General features: G+C 41.7%; 1 protein-coding gene and 1 pseudogene across 4 annotated transcripts; one reads left to right on the top strand and one right to left on the bottom strand.

Moving 5' to 3' along the window:
- Positions 1-2028: 2028 nt before the first annotated feature.
- LOC306943665 (exostosin-like 2) lies at positions 2029-13316 on the bottom strand. 3 transcript variants are annotated; one of them, XR_013792439.1, is made up of 7 exons: positions 10607-10772; positions 9331-9785; positions 9153-9223; positions 8173-8288; positions 5703-6256; positions 3923-4098; positions 2029-3241 (listed from the first exon to the last, which is right to left on the bottom strand). XR_013792439.1 is itself a non-coding variant. In XM_079530172.1 (6 exons), the coding sequence occupies exons 2-6, from the start codon at positions 10609-10611 to the stop codon at positions 5830-5832; spliced, it is 1074 nt and encodes a 357-aa protein (XP_079386298.1). In that variant the 5' UTR covers positions 10612-10716; positions 13229-13316; the 3' UTR covers positions 4774-5829. The 3 variants fall into 3 exon arrangements, 2 of the variants coding, with proteins under 2 accessions (XP_079386298.1, XP_079386297.1); XM_079530172.1 differs by lacking the exons at positions 2029-3241; positions 3923-4098 and adding an exon at positions 13229-13316 and having other exon boundaries at positions 4774-6256; positions 10607-10716; XM_079530171.1 differs by lacking the exons at positions 2029-3241; positions 3923-4098 and having other exon boundaries at positions 4774-6256.
- On the top strand, positions 11510-18123 carry LOC306943668 (putative oxidoreductase ZK1290.5; annotated as a pseudogene). The gene is made up of 7 exons (XR_013792580.1): positions 11510-11719; positions 12879-13132; positions 13236-13337; positions 14254-14343; positions 14558-14740; positions 16216-16275; positions 17547-18123. The product of XR_013792580.1 is annotated as a putative oxidoreductase ZK1290.5 (transcript).
- The last annotated feature ends 6048 nt before the right edge of the window (positions 18124-24171 follow it).

The raw sequence follows: 24171 nt of genomic DNA, 5'->3' as shown, positions 1-24171 counted from the left end.
CCAGCATGTGTTTCCACAGTAAGCTGAATTATAAAAAGTGTGAATGGAGTTTCTAGGTGAAAGTGCTTTTTTGACGTGCCAATATCTGCCATTGAGCCCCATTGTAAATGTCTCAAATTTGAAAGCACTATATTTCTAAAACGATGAAACATTTCAAAGATTCCTTTTCAGGCAAACATGTCCACCGTAAGATGAACCTAAATAGGTTTGAATGGGGATTCTAGGTGTAAGTATGTAGGACTAGTAGCATGCCAAAGTTATAATTCTTTTCGGACGGCATACTATAGCATGTCGTTTTTCGTGATTTTGGACTATTTGAAAAAAAGATGAAAATCATGAAAAAACGACATACTATAGTTCATGGTTTCGGACGAAATACTATAGCATGTCGTTTTTCATGATTTTGGAGGATTTGAAAAAAAGATGAAAATCATGAAAAAACAACATACTATAGTCCATGGTTTGGGACGGCATAATATATTTTGTCATATTTTCATGATTTTGGGACACTATGTCAGAGCCAGTACTTGAACCTGCAGCCTCCTGTTTCCTAGGCAGGCTCTGTACCCAGTGAGACATTGTGCATGCTGTTCTTAAAAGGCCGAATAGAAGACAGACAGAAGAGCCAGAGACTTGTTTCCATTGTGGTTCATAAACATTCAAACGTCTAGAGATAAACAACAGCAAAAGAAACAATAGACAAATCTCCTGTTATTTTATTTTTTGTATTTTATGTTTGTATCAATGTTGTACTCAAAGAGAACAGCAGACTGCATTGTGGCAGGTAGCAAGTAGATCAGTGACTTAGCACACTGGCTGCATGATCTGGAGGTTGTGGGTTCAAACCCCACTCAAATCTTTACTTGCCAAAATCTTCCATTGACCCCCATTCTGAATTTCTCAAATTTAAAAGCACTATATTTCTAAAACTATGAAACATTTCAAAGATTCCTTTTCAGGCAAACATGTCCACCGTAAGATGAACCTAAATACGTTTGAATGGGGTTTCTAGGTCTAAGTATATATGTAGGACTAGTAGCATGCCAAAGTTTGTGCTATTGCCATTGAGAATGCATTGGGCGTTTAAGTTAAATAACTCAGAAACTACAAAACACTTAAAAGTTAAAAGTTCCAGCATGTTTGCCCTCAGTAAGCTGAATTATAAAACGTGTGAATGGAGTTTCTAGGTGAAAGTGACTTTTTGACGTCCCATAGAGCTGCCATTGGGCCCCATTCTAAATTTCTCAAATTTGAAAGCACTATATTTCTAAAACTATGAAACATTTAAAAGATTCCTTTTCAGGCAAACATGTCCCCCATAAGATGAACCTAAATAGGTTTGAATGGGGTTTCTAGGTGTAAGTATGTAGGACTAGTAGCATGCCAAAGTTTGTGCTATTGCCATTGAGAATGCATTGGGCGTTTAAGTTAAATAACTCAGAACACTGGCTGCATGATCTGGAGGTTGTGGGTTCAAACCCCACTCAAATCTTTACTTGCCAAAATCTGCCATTGACCCCCATTCTGAATTTCCCAAATTTAAAAGCACTATATTTCTGGAGGCCGACATGAAACAATTCAAATATTCCTTGAAACTATGAAACAATATGAAACAATTCAAATATTCCTTTTCAGGCAAACATGTCCAGCGTAAGATGAACCTAAATAGGTTTGAATGGGGTTTCTAGGTGTAAGTATGTAGGACTAGTAGCATGCCAAAGTTTGTGCTATTGCCAATGAGAATGCATTGGGCGTTTAAGTTAAATAACTCAGAAACTACAAAACATTTCAAAGTAAAAAGTTCCAGCATGTATGCCCACAGTAAGCTGAATTATAAAAAGTGTGAATGGAGTTTCTAGGTGAAAGTGACTTTTTGATGTGCCATAGAGCTGCCATTGCGCCCCATTATAAATTTCTCAAATTTGAAAGCACTATATTTCTAAAACTATGAAACATTTCAAAGATTCCTTTTCAGGAAAACAGGCCCACCGTAAGATGAACCTTTGAATGGGGTTTCTAGGTGTAAGTATGTAGGACTAGTAGCATGCCAAAGTTTGTTGTGCTATTGCCATTGAGAATGTATTAGGCGTTTAAGTTAAATAACTCAGAAACTACAAAACATTTCAAAATGAGCGCAGTGACATTTCAGATCAGTGGAACGCAGCGAATCAGGCTGGAACCCAGGCTACATTCATATATTCAGGACTTGCACACATTTTCACAATTCTCAAAAATAGATCTACATGCTCATAGCAAAGCACACTATGAGCTAAAACAGGAGTATATGAATAGGCCTTAAGACATGAGCAGACAGAAGTATTCAATGAAATAAAAGTATCAACATGGCAATGTAGTACAAGAAAGTATGGCATCAACAAAGTACAAAAAGTAAATGCAGAATACCCCATTTCACAAGTTAACTAGAAAAAGTGCCCTTCTGGGCACAGGTCTCCACCAGGAGGATAGGAGTGTGTGTGTGATGTTTGGCAAAATGTTTAGGAGCAATATAAACGTGTGTGTGTGACGCGGCTTGGCCTGTTGTAGCGCCACCATGAGGCTGATTTGAAAACTGTCAAGTGGCATTTCTTCCAAAGCCTAGTGGGAAATATGCATGCACAGTTTCACCACAATCGGACGCTGCGTTGAGTAGTTGTGGCAATTTGTACAAATCGGGTACAAAGCGGGCTACTCCTGAAAAGTTTAGAAGCCAATTGTAGCCAATGAGGGTGGATTATGAGAAATCAAAAAACCCGTCTTGATCACATGACTATGGAGAGCATGTGTACCGATTTGCGTGAAATTTGGATAAAATCTGAAGGAGTAATATTCGAAAATGTGTTTTACATGTCGGCCTCCTGGTGGCGTTATCAAGAGCAGATGTGAAAAATTCCAGGCAAAGGTTTTTCCTTGGCCTCTAGGGAGTTGGCATACAAAGTTATCCACAGATCCGTGCAGTTAGAGGTAAAAAGACCCGTTTCGTTGAATGGCTCTAGAGAGACTGTGTACCAATTTGCGTGATGTTTGGACAACATCTGTAGGTGTACTGTCCAAAAACTTGTTTTGCACAAAGCGGCCTCCTGGTGGCGCTATAACAGGCTGTTCTGGAAATTTTGGGGCAGAGGTTCATCGTTGGCATCCAGGGAGTGTGTGTGCACACACACGGACGGACGGACGGAGTGCAAACCAGCCAATCACATGGTCATCGGTGTCATCAAGGTCATCTGTCACAGGGTCACAGAAGCTGCAAGAAATCAAACGACATGTGCGTTTTGTCAGAATGCTGGGTTGGCCATGTTGATTAAGAAAATGGTCACGGAACGTAAATGAACGTAGATTCGAAAAGGATTTCCAATTTGCTTTCAGTTTGCATATCCTCTCTAGAGCGGATATGGAAATAGCCTTCTGTATTCCTGCGTGTAAATTACAGGATACAGTAGGCGGGGCTCTAGACCGGACTCAACTGTAGATAGAAGAGTCCGCCGTCCTAGCATTTTATTAGACAGGAGGAAAATGGTACAAGAATAGTATTGTCAAACTGACAGTCTGTTTAGTTTAATCAGCAGTCAGGATTTGAACATGGAACCTCTGTGTTGAGAGCCTGATCATCACACCAGTTACAGTACACCATCTCTGAGTACTGTTGAAGTGGTCTTTTGTATTTTAGCCTTCAGTTAGGTAAAGTTGAAAAGCAATGAACTGTAAGAGGACTGGGATTTGAACATGAAATATCTGTGATGAGAGTCCGATTATTAGACGACTACACCATCATTCAGTCCCTCTCCCTCTGCCAATGTCTCAAGTAAAAATGAAGGGATCCATTCAAATAAAAATGTGTCCCGGACTCCGGGCGGCAAACCCATAAATGGGTCCCGACCGACCCTGCAGTGTTTGTGCGGATAGGAGCCTTCAGGGCCTCGTTCACCTCCTCCTCCTCCTGCTGAGCAGCACGTGCCACTGGGCCACCGGACGCCTCGGGTTGGCCAGCATGTCCGACCAATGGCGGAGGCCGACGCCCGATGCGCCGTAGCCGATCCAGCACTTGCCGATGGCATCGTTGCTGCCCAGCTTGTCGTACACGGTGATCAGCACCTGCACCTTCTGCATGGGGGGAGAGAGAGAGAGAGAGAGAGAGAGAGAGAGAGAGAGAGAGAGAGAGATAATCACTGCGGCTTCCGTTTAAATATGGAAATCGCGCAACAGTGTCCTTTGCCAGGAAGAATTGATCTGTTTAAGCAGTGGTGGAAGTACGGATACTACTTAGTACAATTTTGAGGTATTTGTACTTTACTTGAGTATTGCCAATTTCCAATACTTCTAGTCTACTATATCTCGGAAGTATTTTACTTTTACTCCACTACATACTTTTGACAGTAATACAGTAGAATATTAACTATTTTTATACTATTGGGAATCCTGCATTAATTATGCCCTTATTATTGAGAATGGTGTGTGTGTGTATATGTTAGTTTATCATGGTCAACAATCAAAAACATTTTAGCTATCAGGATTAAGGTTCTCGCATGCAATGACTATTTTGAATGGTGCTCTAGTGATGCAGGGACCCAACTCTTTTGTTTTTTGCCGGGGCGGGTCAATTTATTCATGAATGCGGGAACCTAGCAGGTAGTTTTCAATCTGTTCTACACTCTGTCATACAACAAATTATATAGGAGGGCTTAAGTGGTTATGGTTTTTCCATCAACAGATCAGATGGCTATTAAGAACAGAAGAGAGCAAAGCGTTTAGAGACTGACTTGAGAGTCTACATCTAGATTGAAGATACACAGAATTTATTGTTCAGCAATTTTTTATCTCTGCACATCCACACAGCAAAAAAACAATAGTTGTCATTACAGATCTATTGAAACTGGACCCACAAGTCCCACAAGATAAACAAATAGTGACAGATAATATAATAGATTGTGTTGGAATTGTAGATACTGATGAGACATTTTATCACTATTACACAGAATCAGATTTTAAGGCTAAATATGATTTGTCTATCAACATATTGCCTGAGTTTAAAGTGACCCTGTGCCGCCTTCTAAAACAGACATATTTCTATAGGAAGTAAAATTCTAGACAGCACCATTCATGTCTGTACAGCAATGTTACTCTATATGTCAAAGCTGCAGATGAGACTGACATCTGCTGGCTTTTAAAGTAAGTGCATAACAAGGTACTCCAGTTGTAAACACTAAGGTAAAGGCAGCTTTGGCAAGAATACAAAAATAACATGTTTGCCTCATCAGGCTAAAGCGTTATTTATGAAAAAAAAGGAAAAGCACCATCTGTGTTGGTATTCAAAAGTAAGAAGGTCCTCCACAGCCGGAAGGGCTCCGTTACATTATGAATGGGACAGATTGAGACATTTGAAGAGAATATGCTAATCATTACGTATGCTTACTCATTCAAAAATGTATCTGCAGCAAGGTTGCCTCTGTTGAAATACTACTTGTCTTTGGTTTACAAGGAAATTACTCATTTGTCTTTTTTTTCTTCTTTTCTTTAGCTGATAAGTTATCAAGCCAAGTGTGACTAAAACTAATACTTTGGTCAAATACATAAAAAACAATTACAAAGACATTTAACGAGGACCATAGGTCATCATGTAGACACCACTAAACCACTGCATCAGGTTATGTATGAATCTAAACCCCCAGCCCTTTCAAATAGTAAGTCACACATCGCCATAGACCCACCTGAACTCTACTTGCAATTGACTTCATTCCATCCATGGCAGGCAGTCAGTGAATTGAATCCCACTGTATCCATCTACTGCTGCTCCTCAGCCCTTGCCCTTGTGGTTGTAATAGGAACTTCTCCCCTTCAACCCTTGCTCTTGTGGTTGCCATAGCTGGGGAAGCCAAACTGGCAGAGCATCAGGTTGGAGAAGCAGAGTGGCATGGAGCCGTAGATCTGTGCCAGCCTGTTCAGACAGTAGGACCTCTGAAGGAGGTGTTCGGGGCGACGCCACATACCGAGGTACCCGCTGCTGGCGTCTTTCTCCAGGTTGCGTAGGTCCACGGGCTTGACGAAGACCCCCGAGGGTCTGTCGATGCTGCCCTTTGACCTGGATGAGCTCGACGGCAACCTCGACTGTTTCCCCAAATGCATTGCCACGACAAAGTTCATGGCAATGTCGTCGCAATTCTCAGTGTCATCAATCAGCTTATGTACTGCTTGAGGCTGGTCCTGGAAGAGTTGCAGGTAGTGGCGGTGGAAGAAAGCCGCACCAATCAGCACCATGGAGTACCTGCAGTGGAAAGTATAGAAGGAACTGTGGACCTCCGACAACCAAAACAAATACAAAGTTTGCTGACACAGTCAGAACATGCTAGTGTGTAAATACGGCAAAGCATGGAAAAGAATAAAATCAGATTAAAATGTATTGTGGTCAATTCCATAATCAAAGTAATAGAAGAGTAAATGTGACGTACCCAAATGTGTACTGTGTAGTCACATTTTTGTTTTATTATAAATGTTTTCTTGTATTTTGAATAGCCTTAGTGGGCCTCATGCGCCAATAAGTTCCTAACTTTTCCTCTTACATTTCTTCCTAAGTGAATTCCTAAGAGAAGTCCAGTCAGATTCATGAAACGTTCTTAAGTAGGCAGAATTGTTCGTAAGCATGTTCTTATGATGATGAATCCAAATCCTCGTAACTTGAAGGGGTGTGCCAGTTCATTCAAATTATCATAGGTAGACACCCCACATATCCTAATTAGCATCCTAATTACCATAGGGAACCGCCCCACCAATCCCATATAAGGCATTGGGAATTCACTTTCCTCCCTGTGTTCACCCAGGTGGGTGTAGTTTTGCATGACTCCATGGCCTTACCTGCAGTCACACCTGTGTGTGATTGCAGCTCACAGGACCTCACACATAGAAATAAAGTTGAGTGAAGTCAAGAATACCTAAACTAAATATGGTGGAACACCAGACTCCAAACATTAAAAATCAATAATACTGTGGAGGTACTGAAGTGAACAGAAATTTTCACATTTTCAATATTTCAATATTTTAATATTTTAATATTTTCAATATTCATGAATGTATTTTATTATTTATCTCACAATGGGGGGGGGGGGGGGGTGATGGCGGGGGGGGGGGGGGGGGTATGGTGCGTTTGTTTGGGTTGGGTTGTGAACTCTAAACCAGTGGTTCTCAAACATTTTCATGTCAAGGACCCCCAAATTGACATGCATTCTGTAGACCCCCATATGAAAATATTTTCTGCTAGGGTAATGTTTTGAAGATTTATCAAAATGTTTTGAAAATAGCCGATCTACAAGCTCAAAATGGGCAGTAATGGGACGCGTTTGTGAGTATAAAATGTATAAAATGGGATTAAAGTGGTAAAATATTCCATATTTTGCTGTGGACTGCCTGGAACTTCCTCAAGGACCCCTTGAGGTCCTCAGACCAAACTTTGAGCATCATGCAGATGGCGCTGTTTTCCCTTTATGTTTTCAGATTGCACTTAAGAACGAAAAAGGCACCCTAAGAGTGCTCCACAGTGTGCGTAGATTCTGTTCTTACCTACGAACAAATCACAGCTAAGAAAAGATTGAGGGATCCCAAAACCTTCTTAAAAACTTCCTAAGTGGGTCTAAGAACAAATTTCCTCTTAAGAACTTCTTAAGAACGGTTGGCGCATGAGGCCCAGTGTGTCTTGAGAATGAGCAGGGAGTCTATGTTGTAGGAATGGACCTATTCCACATTCCGCCACCAGGTGGCAAATGCACTTTCTGAGATTCCAGTTTATTGATGCTGAGCAATGTAAAGACATGGGAATGTGGAATATGAAGGAAAATAAGATGTATTGTGATGAATATGTATGAGAAGAGATGGGTTTATTGATATTGTGTGAAAATGTGAATGTTCATACAGTAATTGCAACTCTTTAAAACAAAGAAAGTAAATGGTGATTTAACCTGCATAATTGTTAATAAATCAGATGAACAAGGAAGAGAGAAAGAACGACACTGAAACTGACTGTCTCCCGTTTCTGTTTACTCCTTGGGACGTGTAACATAAGCAAAATAGAAAGTGTCTCAAGAAAAAAATAAAAAATAAAAAGACTGCTGCTATTTTTGGAAATGTTTTGCCTAAAATGAAATTGCCCACAATAGGTTGAAAACGAAAAGTAGTTGAAGGATGACATACCTGTCCCCTCCACCTATTTCTGGATCCTGCAGCTCAAAGCTACCATAGCTATACACTCCACCCGCCATGCAGACATGTTTTCGAGGGACAAAACCAACAATTTGATCCGGAAATTGCTGTGGGACGGACGGACGGACACACACACACACACACACACACACACACACACACACACACACACACACACACACACACACACACACACACACACACACACACACACACACACACACACACACACACACACACACACACACACACACACACACACACACACACACACACACACACACACACACACACACACACACACACACACACACACACACACAAGTCTGTCCGTCTATGTAGGACAATTGTTGCATCATGTCAATGTCTAATGCACATTAATCTATACTAGAGCGGTGCCTGTGGGGCCACTACAGCGGTGGCCTAATTGGAACGATGCAAGTTGGAAATGCATGCCCCACCCAGATAATACGCGTTGGAGCCTCTACAGCTGTGCCCGTTGGGCACTGGCCTACTTGGAACGATGCAAGTTGCAAATGCATGCCCCACCCAGATATTATGTCTGTGTCCCTTTTATGCCTACATATATATGGAGTTCTTTGTCAGGCATTCCCAAATATTTATGGAATTCTGTGTCAGGCATGCCCAAATATGGAGTGTTGTGATGTCAGAACAGTCCAGCTCCATATATGGACCCTGGGCAGGGGCCCGGTCCAGAGCCCGGGCAGAGGCCTTTTTGGGGGCGGTTCTGGACAACCGTGGGTCCGACCGACTTGACAGCAGGCACCCCCTGTCGTGGTGTGGAACGCGTGTGTCGAATTTGAAGTCGGTGGGGCGAATGGTTCTCAAATTACGTGGTATACACACAGACAAGACAGACAAAGACATGGTGCATTTATCAGATAAGATGGAATCCAGATACATGGGATGATAATTAGTTTCAACGACTACATCAAAGCTGATGGCATTACCTTCCAGACAGAGAAAGCAAAACTGATGTCGGGAACGCTGACCAAGGTATCGTCATCCAGCATCAACACAGCTACGGTGTTGGAAACAAGGCATATATGTTAGAAGATATTAGTCTTTCAGAGTAAAACAGTCCATCCATGACAGACAACACACAATCAGTTGATATAAAATACTGACCATCTGTATCAATTTCAGTGAAAGGCTGCAGTCTGTTGCGCATGTGATTGACACTCTGCTCCTTGAAGACCACGGGGACAGGATGGGGCCCCAGCGAGTCCCAAAGCTTTTGGGGGGTTTGTTCCCCAACATTATTCCAAACTATGATTATCCGCCGAAGGCGGGGTACTCCCTGGTAATGGTTCAGGAGTCTGAGCAGAATATCCGTGCGATTATACGTTTGGATGACGATAGTGAATCCCTCTTCCTCCTCCTCCTCCTCTTTTGTCCTCCTTTGTGCAAAGTTGGACTTGCTGGGCGATGCTCTACGCAGAACTCCCATGACGCCCCCGTCGCCTCCTCTGTCTTCAGCGGGTGGCAATAGAGCGGTCAAGGCTGCACAGACCAGAAGCAGGAGGAGCAGTATTGGCCAAACTAGATACGGCCGCCAGAGACCCATAAAGCTGCGAAGGACCCTGTAGCAAGAAGAGACAGATGCAACATTTAAGTTACGTTATGCTACTTTTTCCTTCTCTCACGGTTCATTGAATTCCATCACCTGTTGACCATCACCTTTGGTTCTCAAAGTGGGGTATGGGGACCCCCAGGGGTCCTTGGGTGGCAATTCCACGGGGTTCAACGCAAAAGTATTTAATGTAGCATCGCAATCATTTTAACCACTTTGTTTGTACATCTGCTATTTTGGAAAAAATAAAAAATCTTGAAATTCATTTGATTTTTATCATTTTCCTTTTTTGTATTATCTTCTGGGGGTCCCTGGCACAAACTCTTTTCAGATGGGGGGTCAGCAGCCAAATATATATCAATTATATATCAATAGCTACTTGCACACTTACTTTTCAATCATGTCACGTAAAGGAAGTGTTTAATTGAGCATCCAGTGACAGCTGCTATAATTTAACCACTTTTAAGCTATCTTAGCTCCTTTCGGAACCCTACGTTAAAGTTTCTGACATTTTGATGACTTCTACGTGGTAGGTCCAAAGGAGCTCAACCCGGGGGGTCCGGAGACGGGCTAAAGCTATCTATGAGCTCATGACAATCCTTAAGCTACTTCAGTGGTCACTTCTCTCTCAACTCTTCTTTAAAAAGTAGCATTAAACACTTACATATTTTTCTTTGTAAGAAATAAAATGTGTTTATAAAGCATATTTAAAAGCCATTCTAGATGACCAAGTGTGCTATACATGAAGTATACACTGACATAAAGTAATTGACCATTGATAACAACGATCGATAACTTCTTAAAACATGGAGAAAATGGAACTAACGTTACCTCATTTTATGCTCACAGCTGGTAGAGTAAGACCTCTTAATTTTCACGCCCCGCCATGTGTTGACACATCAAAGAACTTTGAAGAAAAGAGTTCTAACTTCCACGACCAGCTGTAAACAAACAAACAAACAGGAGTTCACAGTCAGTCTCGGTCAAGTAGCTGCCATCTTTGCTAGGCTAGCTCAGAGCGGGCTAGCTGATACATTACCATAGCAACCCGCTAGTACAGTCCGAAAGTGTTTCTATTTGCGTCTCAGTGCTCAGATCCGGTTTTAGCGCACTGACTGTATCCGGTCATTTGAACACAAACGCACAGGTGACATTTCCATATCTGCTCTAAGCCGGATGCCCGGATCTGAAACCTGCTAAGTGAATTGATCCCGAATGTAGTTGATAGGAAGCGGAAACTGCATTTTACAAGTTACCCAGATCATAGATATATATAAACTCTAGATAGCTCACCCGCGCTGTTGGCCAATGGAGAGCGACGTCGTTACGTGGCGGCCATCTTACCTCGGGACACATAACATTGTGTCTATGGGGCATGTACTCTTAAATGACCATAACTTGCTCAATTTTCAACCGATTTTCAAACGGTTTGGTTTGTTATAAACGTCAGAGACGTCCGCATACGTATATGATTTTATACGACGTTCATATAAAAAACATAAATTAAGCAGATAAGCGTCCTGAATCATAGCCACGTTGACAACGTTTGTAATAAACCAACCCGTTTGTAAATCCGTCAAGATTTGAGCGAGTTATGACTGTTTCTGTTTGAGCTGCCATTGAACATACTGTACTGTAGCCCCGAAGTAAGATGGCTGCCGGGTGAACGACGTCAGAAACTCCGCCTTGAGCCATCTAGTGTTTATATATATCTATGACCCAGATGATCAAAACACAGGGTTGCAGTGATTTGGCGATCAGGTCGTCAGACCTTTTTCTTTGACTTTGTTTTTAATGTATTTCTTTACACAATTTCTATTCTTGTCGGATTTTTTACCTTCTTTCACGTCAGTGAGTCTGGGCTTTTTTCCATCATGTGTTCTTCTCTTAACTGTCCCAATGTTCCTCTTTCTAACGGACTGCACATTCCCCAGCTTGGATTAGGTGCGTTTGACCTATGCAATATACAGCTGCTGCATCTTCTGCACTGACCCTGTCAGTTTATTAACAGTAGCAGTTTGATAAACACACATGAATTCATTGCACATTTGTTTTGGTGCATGGCATGCATGCGCATGTGTGTGAGTTGATCAAGTTTTTGGACTACGACATTGCACTTGAACTTGCTTTGTCCTTGTATCTTCCTGCCTTACTTAAACTTTAGACAGCACTTATATTCTGTATGCTTCAGTGAAGTTACAAATATGTTTCTTTTCCCTTTTTACCTCCATTATGATGAATTCCTGTTCTGCTCTTTGTCTATATAGAAGTGTCTATTTGTACTAAATGTTTTGATGAATTGAACATGGTGGACCCTATTGTAAACAAGTGTAATGCTTAATTGGGTCGTCCACTCACAGTTAACAGCCTTTGTATTGAGTTTGTGCTTGAAATGTACTGTAATTCTACAAACTGTTAATAAATATTTCAATCAATCAATCAATCAAAGTGGTGTTGCTGGGTGCAAAAATGGTCTATTCCTCACCCACTTACTTACTACTTACTCAACCAGGCAACTTGAGGCAAGCAAAAAAAGAAAAAAAAAAACTCATTAACTAAACAACTGTAAGGGAAATGAGCTTTAAACTCAATGAACGAGGCTCGTTATGTTATATGCAATGTATGATTTCCAGTGGTGGAAAGTACATTTAGGCCTACTTAATAAGGGCTATATTTAAGTACAATTTTGAGGTATTTGTACAATTTCCAATACTACACGACTACATCTCAAAGGCAAATATTGTACTTTTACTCCAACTCCACTAAATTTACTTGAAAACTTTAGTTACTTTGATTATTATTACAAAACATACATTGAACACTTAAGTTCAGCCCTATACATTTCGATTTACAAGCTCACAATGTGTCGCATGGCGACGCATTGTGAGCTTGTACATCTGCTATTATTACAAGAGTTTTATACATTTGAAAACTTGAATTGGGACATTCTGCATATTGAGTACTTTCTCTACTTTTTGGCATTTTAAGTACATTTTGATGCCAATACTTTTGTACTTTTATTTTTTTACAATTGAGTACTTTTTCCACCACTGATGATTTCAGATTTTTGTGAAATGTTTGTCCTTGATCTCTCTCTTCAAAGGAACATCACATGATGGTGGATACGATACGCCCACGATGCTGTTGTATATGCAATCCGCGAGTGTGGTGTACGGCACATTGACACAGCAAAGCGTTATGGCTGCGAGACACAGCTAGGTGAAGCTATCAGAGAAAGTGGGATTCCACGAAGTGAGCTGTGGCTCACCAGTAAACTCTGGTGTGGGGACTATGGATATGAACATGCCAAAAAGGCCTGCCTTGAGTCCTGCTCTCGGATGGGGGTGGAATATCTTGGTACGTTGTAAGATAATGTTCACCTACTGTCTGGTCTGTAAACGACATTATCTTATTACTCTCAAATGCCCCTTTGTAATTTTATGAACTCCTTACCACTCAGATTTGTACCTGATGCACTGGCCAGATGCCAGACAGCCTGGTCGCTCTAACAGGGACGTGAAAGCGGAGACGTGGAGAGCCCTGGAGGAGCTCTATGAAGAGGGTGAGAAACAAAGGGATTCATTAAATAATTGCAATGCTTATTACATGGCCTTATTATTATTATTACATGTTAGAAATCTGCTGGTACAGCGATTAGCATTGCTGCATCCCGCGTTGTTTAATAAAAAGCATTTTTATCCAAGCTTTTTTTTTGTCATTGGCTTTCAACTATGCGCCCCTATCGGTCGGGAGGAGTGTGGCACTGGGTGTGTTCGATATAGGCACGCTGACACAGACTAATAGGCGAGTGCGCTCCCGGTGTGCAACCTTGAATTTCTCAAACAAACCCTGTTTTGAGAAAAGTAGTCGGGGTGCTCGGATAAAAATGCTTTTTATTAACCAACGCGGGATGCAGCAATGCTAATCGCTGTACCAGCAGATTTCTAACACCCGTGGTACATTTTTGGAATTTTGCCTTATATTGGCTGTTAATGGTACCCCAACTTTCAGCAGCTGTCACAAAGTTTCCCAAGGGAGTTGGGTTGGAACACATTTCTATGTTATAGTAGACACCTTTATGAACACATTTGTGGAGAAAGCTAGTGGTAAAGGTGGTTGCACACCGGCCGCGTTTTTCGGAAAACCGATACGCCGCTAAAAATCCGAATTCGCATCCGATTTGCGCCCGGTGTGTGGAGACCTTAAGCATTTTTTTTGCAGATTTGCCACACATTTCGCTAATTTTCTCTAACTATGTGAGCTTGTAGGTCAGCTATTTTCGGCGAAGAGGTTTGGTGTAGAGGGGGAAACAAGAGGGGGGCCAAGGATAGACACCTGGGGGACCCTAGTCAAAAAAGGAAGTGTTTAAGTATTTCCTTTTGGCTTTGGAATGCATCTCTTTGCTATGCACTACTCCTGTGTCAATTTACAAATGAATAAAGACTCTCTAAAATAGCCTGTGTATTTTGCTTCTGTAGGGGTGTCAGGCTATTGGTGTAAGCAACTTCCTGGTCCACCACCTGCAACAGTTAAAGGATGACTGTAGTGTAGTACCACATGTCAACCAAGTGAGTATTCCAGCTAGCTAACCAACCTTAGAACAAAATCTATAAGGGTGTGTTGCTGCTAATGGATCCAAATGTGTCTTAATAGGTCCTATTTGAAAGTGCAACAATGAAACAACTGACTAAGAATATTAGCTATATAATATTACAGTTGTTTCTAAAGAGCTGAATTCAACATTTAACCTCTGGGGCACAACACCCACCCTCACCCAATCAGGTAGAGTTCCATCCGTTCTAGCAGTCCAATCAGCTGGCGGAGTACTGTCGTCAGGAGGGCATAGTGTTTGAAGGGTACTGCCCCCTGGCCAAGGGACAGGCCCTTAACCATCCCACTGTTCTACAGCTTGCACGGAAGTACCAACGCACCCCTGCTCAAATCTGCATACGCTGGAGCATACAGGTATCACTTTAATTGCCCGGAACTATTTAATCCATTACATTCATGCGCCCAGTCGATTTATAAACACGGACGCCTTTTCCGGACGGACCGGCCGGAAGTTCATGATGTTGTGTAGCAGCTAAGGCTCCGTCTTTTTGGCAAATCTAGAACTTCCTGTTTGAGAGCTAGAAAATGTAAGACATCCGGTTGCTTTCAGAATAAAAGCGTGGTTAATTAAATAATTATTACATTACATTATTAGTATTATTATTACATTACAGTTATTGTGAAGACACACATGTTTCTGTGTAAAAATAAGTAATTAAATAACGTAAAAAAGTTATCTAAATGGATAAATGCCCAAGTCCATGCACTGGAGTGCCCAAGTCCATTCACTGGAGTGCATGGACTTAATAAAGTGGATGCTGGACAAAATCCCTGCTATGTTTCGACTAGTGTGACATATGCATGCGTCCGGGGAGACCTCCTCTACAACACCACACTGTCCGCTAAGCAGCAGAGGTGTAAAACAAAAATTGGCACCAGGTCACAGGTCAAAAATGTCAAAAAACTTCCCATTTCCAGACTACAGTGGACTAAAGTGGACACTGGACAAAAATCCCTGCTATGTTTCGACTAGTGTGACATACGCACGCGTCCGGGGAGACCTCCTCTACAACACCACACTGTCCGCTAAGCAGCAGAGGTGTAAAACAAAAATTGGCACCAGGTCACAGGTCAAAAAATGTCAAAAAACTTCCCATTTCCAGACTACAGTGGACTAAAGTGGACACTGGACAAAAATCCCTGCTATGTTTCGACTAGTGTGACATATGCACGCGTCCGGGGAGACCTCCTCTACAACACCACACTGTCCGCTAAGCAGCAGAGGTGTAAAACAAAAATTGGCACCAGGTCAGATGTAAAAAAACTTTAAAAAACTACCCATTTCCAGACTACAGTAACAATAGCCACAGCACTTTAGAATCGATCGACAACAACGGGAGACAAGAATAAATCTATCGAGACTAGCGACTGGACCGCGGAGCGCCGTCTAACACAGGATCTTTTTTCAGAAAAAGACGGGATGATTTAGATCGCGATTTATGAACGTTTTAAGATTTTCGTTTTCATCAGCTAAACGGAGGAGGGAGTTTTTTGATGACGTCTCAGTCTTGCGCGTCACCGAGGAGAGCCCAGCAGGCGCGCCTGGGCTATACAGCCAGGCGATCTGTTCTCGTATCAATAAACTTCGTCTTTAGGACAATACTTCGTCCTGAGCGTCGGGCGTTACTAATAGAAAGGACAAAGAACTTCGTCCTGGGCGATTAATCTGTTAATCATGTCATAATATTGACAATCTAGTCTGGTCTGTAGACCATAAAAGCACATTATCCCCAAGGTTAACCACTCTTTCAATTATTATTGCCTTAAACTATGTAGTATGCATGCATTATTATATGTATTATCGTGTTTAAACTATTTTTCCATTATAGAATGGTGTTGTCACAATACCCAAATCTACCAAGAAGGAGAGAGTACAAGAGAATTGTCAAGTGAGTTCAACATAAGCAGTTGCTGTTGTACATGTTTGTTGACCCCACCATCACTTTAGCCTCAAATGAGGGAAGTCGGTAATACAAAATGAATGGTAAAGATCAGTGGGAAAACACAAGGTGTTCCAGAAACATACTGCCCATTTCCAACCGTTGTCAATATCCATATACCCAGTTTCGTTCTCCTTTTAACTCCCCTACTACCACCACCGCCACCACGACCACCACCGTCTGTCCGTCCTCTCTCAGGTGTTTGGGTTCCAGTTGCAGGAGGTGGACATGGCAACTTTGGGCAGATTGCATGATGGGAGACACGTATCCTGGGATCCCACCCATGTGGAGTAGCACAAGGTGTTTACCAACAACATCTCCATTCTAACGTTGCTTCTCTATCGCACTCTCTTCTCAACACAAGCCGTCCTATCTGTTGATTCTCTGCATGTTTTTTTCGCGGTGCCTTTATGATCTTTGTATTCATAAGTGATTCTTCTCCCTTTTTTCATCATGCTGTTCTGCTTTGTTGCCGGAGTACACCGTGTTGCACATTGCATTCATCTGTTATGAATGGGATCAGATTTTCTTGTGATATTGTAATCTGTGTTGTCCTATAGGCTAGAATTACTTCTCTCCTCTGACCAAACCTGCACTTACTCATCTATTCTACACTACATATCACATTATAGTGCTGCACAATTAATCAAAAATAAAAGATCAAGATCTAGATTCAGACACTTATGCAATCTCATTTTGTGAAGAATCGTGCAGCACTAATTGGCTGTCTAATTCATTTTAGTTACTCGTGGTTTTTTTAAATAAATATTTTCATGGGAAAAAAATGAGAATCGTGATTATTGTGGAGTAAAATCGAGATTCACATTTGAGCAAGAATCGTGCAGCACTATCACATTATACCTCGATTTAAACATACTTTGCCTACATCATCTCACCAAATAACTTACTTGATCGATCTCAACCACCAACTAATATGGTTGCTGAGTTTGCTGACTCTGTCCCAGTCAGCAGTTAAAAACTCAATTGTAAGGAGATGGCTGCAGGTCCTTCTAATGTGAAATTCATAGTCAGAAAACATAGTAGCAATGGGAAATGATGGCAGGAGCCAAGGACAATAGATAACATATCTACGCATTTCTGTATAGACATACTACAGTATACAGTATTGAATCGATGTCATAGTCATGAGATGGATTCACACTTTGGACCAGTGTTCCACCTTTTATGCTATGTTGTTAATAATGTTGGTGTTTCAACAGGTCTTTGATTTCTTGCTCTCTCCTGAGGACATGGACAGCATCAGGAGACTCCACTGCGACATGAAACTCATTCATCTAAGTGATCCACTCTGGAAAGAGCAAACACACACGTGATCCAACACATTTGGAGAATGACATTTTGTGTAACAATCTCATAGAACGTCTGTGCCTTTAAGCCCTGTATTCAGTATGTTAACCTGACAGTGCTTGGTAATATATTATAAATTAAAGTGTTCCTAATAGACTAGTGTGATCAATATGCAAGCATGTAACGGTTACTGTGTACTTTGGTTGTTACCCTGCTTGGAAATAATACACTAAGACATGACACAGGATAATTGTGTTTATATGTGATACTTTCCCACTGATTCATATGCTGGAATATATCCATTGTGCGTTGCCGTCTTCTGTTTGTTTTTGCATTGCATGTTCTTTTCTCTCCTATTCTTTTTCTTTGTCTTTTTTTTTTCTTTTTTCCTTGAATGAAATTGCATTGCATTTTATTAAGTGTCACAACCTTCTGGTTTTTAGGTGAAAATCATGTTTGTATTACTTGTCAATCAAATTATACAGTACAGTGTAAATTAATGAAGTTCATATGTCTTGACATTTCAAACCGTTCTACTGCCAACATTAAATGATAGATAGCCTACATTCATCTTAGTCATGAAATCCTGAGAAGTCTATGCAGCTCAATGATTTGAGGATACATGGTACATTATCAGACAAATGTACACTTCCATATTAGGCCTTAATTAGATGTTAATGTTATTTCAAACTATTTTCCAAAGCATACTTTTTTCTTTTTCTTTTTAATATTTAGGATATCCAGACTTCTCATCTGGCCTGATGACGCTCAGAGTTTGGTCTTTTGTGTGAAATCTAACCAATATCCATGCTCTAGCTTTTGCCTAAAAGCATGTCATCTTTAACACAAACTTCACCAAATATGTGTTTAGGCCAAATTTGCACACTGAATGTTGTTCAATCAATGGAGACTAATTCATTTTCAGTAAGGCTGCCTTAAGATTGTGAACATTATCTGTATTTCAGCTGGTATGTGACTTTGTGCTATAAGTCAGAAATGTGAATTGTCAGTACAACCATGATTTCTGAAGCTCTGAAACTGGTTATGACTGCCACCTTCTGGTCACATTGATTTAGTGCAGTCACATTCTGCATTCTTTTTTACTTCATCTCCCCCCACACTAGGTCTGCTTACAACTCTGTTCTTTTAAATCAAAGCTGAAGACCTTTGCCTTTTTACTAAGGTTTTTGAAACTTTCACAAATTAGCTTGCTTCCTGCTCAATAGCCTGAGAGCTCTGATCAAACTAAACAGCGATCCTGCTGAAATATTTTCCTTGCAAATGTTTCTTGAGAGATCACAAAGTGGTAGATCTTTCTATTATCAGACGTATTGGCAGAGACATTTTCCACTATAGAGAATGTCCTGCATCACTGTACTAATGCAACATTCATGCAGTACATGGACGCACAGACTCTGCACAACTGGTGCAACTAAACTGAAGACCCACAACTATGACGCTGCATAGTGCTAGTCTATGGTTAAGAAACTTGCAGCAAATTCGGTGACAGCTTTACTGTCCAGAAACCAAAGTTGCAGTTATCACACCTCTTGACAAGTGTGATTTTCTGTGGTCACAGTTTAGATGACATGGAGACACACTGTTCACTGTTGAAGAAATACTATAGGAATATAATATAATATCTGAACTAAATGGATGCACCTGGGATGTATCCTCATGTATAGGCCTATCCCAAGGTCATCAGGGTTTCGGGTCTCGCAACACCCCTCACTCAGATGACCCTTATACGTCCCAGTAGCTACCCATCACCAGTCCCATTAGGGAAAGACAGGGCCACACAGCATGTGAGTAGTATATACCATTAATATGTCAGACTTTGGACAAATAACAGAGGTTGAATGATGAAGATTAATATAGCATCTGATGGCATAGATATGCAAGCTCGTGAATCTCAGTTGTACATTCATATTGTTATATGGTTTGAAGGGTGTACTGTACTGTGTGTGTGTGTGTGTGTGTGTGTGTGTGTGTGTGTGTGTGTGTGTGTGTGTGTGTGTGTGTGTGTGCGTGCGTGCGTGCGTGCGTGCATGTCTGTGTGTGTGTGTGTGTGTGTCTGTCTGTCTGTCTGTGTGAGCATAAGTACACATACATTATGTAGGCCTACCTACTACAGCGGCGTGCACAGAGGCACCTTTCATACACAAGGCAATTCAAAGTGCTTTACAGAATAAAAAACAAAGATTACAATAGATACAATTAAATACTGTAAGATAAAGGAGCATATGAATTCGAACAAATATATGTTTTTAAATTAGACTTAAAAACAGCTATGGTTGGGGATTTCCTAATGTATCCTGGAATATTATTCCAGGTTTGTGGTGCATAATATTTAATAATAATCATAATAGTGAAATGCTGCTTCCCCATGTTTTGTTCCAACTATGGGGTGAACAATTAGTAGGCCAGCCCCAGATGACCTGAGGGTTCTAGATGGTTCATATGGCTTCAGCATGTCTGAGATGTAGCTGGGCCCAGAGCCACAAATAGATTTATAGTAACAACATTTTAAAATCAATTCTCTGGGATACTGGTAGCCAATGTAAGGATTTTAGTGGCTCAGGGGTTCTAGAGTTGCCGGTTGGGAACCGAAATGGTTCCCAGTTCGATCCCGGGCTCCCCCAGAGTTAGTGTCGAAGTGTCCTTGAGCAAGACTCTGAACCCCTAATTGCTCCCAATGAGCAGGTTGGTGCCTTGCATGTTTTCATCTGCCATCAGTGTATGAATGTGTGTGTGAATGGGTGAATGTAATCTATGTAAAGCGCCTTGAATATAGGTGCTATATAAATGCACCATTTACCATTTATATAGGCTACAGCAGAGCCATCTAATAGAAGAGTTACGATATTGAGGGGGCAGAAACCGAGCGCTCGAGCGCTGTTCATGCAGCCTGAACTGAGACAAGCTGGAGTTGGAAATACATTGTTTTCAACGAGGGCGGCGCAAATAAGAGCTATTTTAAGCATGTGTGCAACATGACAACTGTTTTAAAGTATTGTACAGTAACAACTAAAGTCTCTTTAATGTTTATGTTGTACTATTACTACAAAACAATCTAAAATAAAGGGATTTAAGATCATTAAAGCTGGGCTGTTGCCTGAGTCCAATGCATTTTCTGCCTACTTCCAGTCCGCAGTACTTGTCCCAGTTGGTTGTCCCAATGTCCCCATGCTCAATAGAAGTCTATGTAGAAGAGCCGCCATTGGACTGGCCCCATGAAGTGAAGTTTGCATAACTCTGGCTATATCTAAGGCTCTGGGCTACAGTACATAGGTGAAATTCGTCCTCTGCATTTTACCCATCCTGTGAACTTATTGATCTGTTATTTTCAAATAGACGTGAGTAGGGTTAAAGTGGTTAAAGTACTGATTTTTATAACTGTAGTATTAGTAGGCTAAACACATTTTGCAGGGACTCCCCTGAACACCCCTCAGGTATATGGTCAAGTTCAAGACAGAAGGCCTTGAACTTTAGTCTTCGACACAAAAGGTCTCTATTCAATCTATTCAATACACAACAACAGGGGGTGTTACTGTGTATTGAACAGATGAGTTTACTATCAATATAGTGCTGTCATGTGGGCCACATTTACATAACTAATGGGGTATTCGGTTCATTATGTAAATCAGTAACAGTGGCCGACATGACAGTAGCTACAGAAGTCACAGAACGGTGATCTGACACCGTGATGTCATGTAAACGCTGAATTACAATACCCAAAATCTCGGCCGAGTCTCGGTCACTCCAGCATGGCGATGTTACCGTGAAATTGGTGACCTGCTGAAATAGGTCATATAACACATCATATAACTAAACGTCAGTGTCCATTCCATACGTAAATCATTGCTGTTTGTTTATTAGCACTTATAGCAGTCTAACCTAGCGGTATTTAGGCCATGTGTCAAAGACCTCCATGTAAGTTATTTGAAGTCCACAAGATGATCACATATTTCGTCAGGTCACCAATTTCACCGTAACACTGCCATGTCACACACACACACACACACACACACACAAGGTGCTGCCAGACGGTCGAAAGAGCTGCGCACGTTCTCGGCTGCGCGTAGCTTAAAGCTTGAGTTTTTAGACAGCTGGTGGATGGAAATTAAGCTCCACCTCCGCTGAATTCTTGCGCGACGGCCAGATTCCCGGAAACGCTCTACTCCGCTCAAGTCTTCGGCGGAGGTGGAGCTTCTTTTCCATCCACCAGCTGTCTAAAAACTCAAGCTTTAAGCTGCGCGCAGCTTAAGAAGTGCGCAGCTTAAGAAAGTTTTGCGCTCAGGTGTGGAGACGGTGACACACACACTGACTACACTACGCTACGAGGCTGATGTAAATAAATAATCTCATTGATCTGCAGTGGCATGCAGATGCAGTGGTGGTTCAAGTTCAACAATCAACGACTCATATTGTCTCCTCTAAACGTAACATATGTGTCACTTGAATTAAAACAAAAATAATAACAATAGCTAAAATCCAAAAATAAACACACGAAACCAATTTGTTACTTCGGGCGCGTTCGGAAATACCGCACTCGTGCGATTTCCGAACGCACCCTAAGCGACGACGTCATCGTCACTTGGTGGAAAGCCCCCCGAAGTCTGGTGACTTGAACTGAAAAGTTAGTTGACATTTAAACCGACCAATCAACGAGCAGCGACAGCCTAACAGTCAACCAATCAATGACGGACGAGGGGCGGGCCGCGCCGCCGCGGGCACAAGCACGCGTAGGGGGCGGAGCTGCATATAAAAAGCCGAGTCGCACGGTTTCAACCCCAGATGCATTGAATCCTAAACAGAGACAGTCGCATCTACCTACCCGCTTAACAGCATCATTACCACCACCTGCTCAACAGCCACAGACATCACTAACCAACCACCATTACACACAGTTACAGAGAGGCTACATCGACAACCACGAAAGGAACTAGTGTTTATCTTGCACCAGTGCTAATATTGTTGCTTTTCATTTTCAACAGTGAGTTTTATTTTCGAATTACTCGTACGTTGGGCTTGGGGTAAGGGCCGGGGAACGGTCTGTTACCGTTGCCGCCTGTCGGTATCGTTGCGTTGATAACGTCTGTAGTTTTTTCAAATAAGTTTGTAAGCATTTGTGCTGTCGTTGCGTCGATAACGTCTGTAGTTTTTTTTTCAAATAAGTTTGTAAGCATTTGTGCTGTCGTTGCGTCGATAACGTCTGTAGTTGTGATTTTCATAAACGTTTGAAAGGATTTAGGCTGTCTGTAACCGTTGTAGCCTAGCTTGGCCACAACTACTATCACAGAGGGCAATTGTTTTTTGCACAGTCAGGTTCCCGTTTTAATTATTGCCGTTGTACTGGGTTTAAAACTTTTAAGTTAGTTAGGCGGCCTACATTTAAAAGTTAACTCAAATTGTGGCTCGGCCATTACATTTTGAATCAAACTATAACAACATAGCTGACCAGACCTAAGCTAACCACTTGTCGCATAAATAATACTCATTGTTAGATCTGTTTTTTTTACATTTCTCTTTCACAGGTGTATCAGCCTTGTACAACTCTCAGCTCTCTCAGTACTCTCTCTCTCTGTCTCATTCTCAGTTCTCTCTCCACAGGCACATAGCAGCTCCTCTCTCTCTCTCTCCCCCCACAGGCACAGCAGCACCTCTCTCTCTCTCTCCCTCTCTCTCCACAGAGCAGCACCTCTCTCTCAGTTCTCTCTCTCTCTCCACAGAATGGAGCAGTATAGACTCGGGTTGATCAACGAGCCGGCTGTCTCTGGACGTGCAGTTAAGTTGAGGGCTCGTTCCAGAAGGCAGGTAGACGTCCGTGTGGACAACCTGAGGAACCGCCCTGTAACGGACCCACAGGGATGTTTCCAGGGTCAATATGTGTTTTCTTTGTGGCTTTTATTTTGAAACGTTTCCTGCCCAAAAGTCAGTTCTCCAGTGCTTTTATTTGAATGATTTCCTGCCCAGTGACAAATCAGTTGCAATTAAAATGATCAAGTTCACCTGTGACTGAGGACAACGCCCAGGATGTGGTTGCACACTGAAGCTTATAAAACTGTCACTTGCCCACCTCGCTGGTAGAGGAACAGATATTGCCAGATTTGCCACAAGAGAGGAATGGTAATGGCAAACATGGAGAAGTTTATTTGAGGAAGGGAAGGACGGACGGACGGACCGCAAAGGAAGGAAGGACGGATGGCCCAAACGAGCCCTGGAACAGACTGTTTTGCACAAGCCACTTTAGCACCGAGCTGGAAGGGGGCAAAAGGTGATACTTTTATTGTTGGTCAATCTTGTATGAGGGATATTGGTAATTAGTCTTATTGTTGTATGTATTGTCTGAGGGTTATTTATTTCTATATTGCATGTTGATATGATGGATTAAATATTGTATAGTTTTGTGATGTATATGCTCATGGATGTTATGGAAAATGTATTATGCCTTTTGATTATGGAATGTTATATTGATATAGCCTATATGTTATGTCCTTTTTCCAGTTTCTACGTTGGGTTCTGAATAAAGAGAAA

This window comes from Electrona antarctica, assembly GCF_951216825.1.
Source record: "Electrona antarctica genome assembly, chromosome: 19".
NCBI classification, from domain to species: Eukaryota; Metazoa; Chordata; class Actinopteri; order Myctophiformes; family Myctophidae; genus Electrona; species Electrona antarctica.
Note: the sequence above shows the minus strand (reverse complement) of the source record. Positions and strands in the feature narration are given on the sequence as shown.

Excerpts from the sequence above, each read along its gene's own strand:
- LOC306943665 (XM_079530172.1), bottom strand. Across the intron at positions 9,224-9,330 it reads CACTGAAATTGATACAGATG|CTGTGTTGATGCTGGATGAC; the intron begins GTCAGTATTTTA and ends CCAACACCGTAG. Across the intron at positions 6,257-8,172 it reads GAAATAGGTGGAGGGGACAG|GTACTCCATGGTGCTGATTG; the intron begins GTATGTCATCCT and ends TTTCCACTGCAG.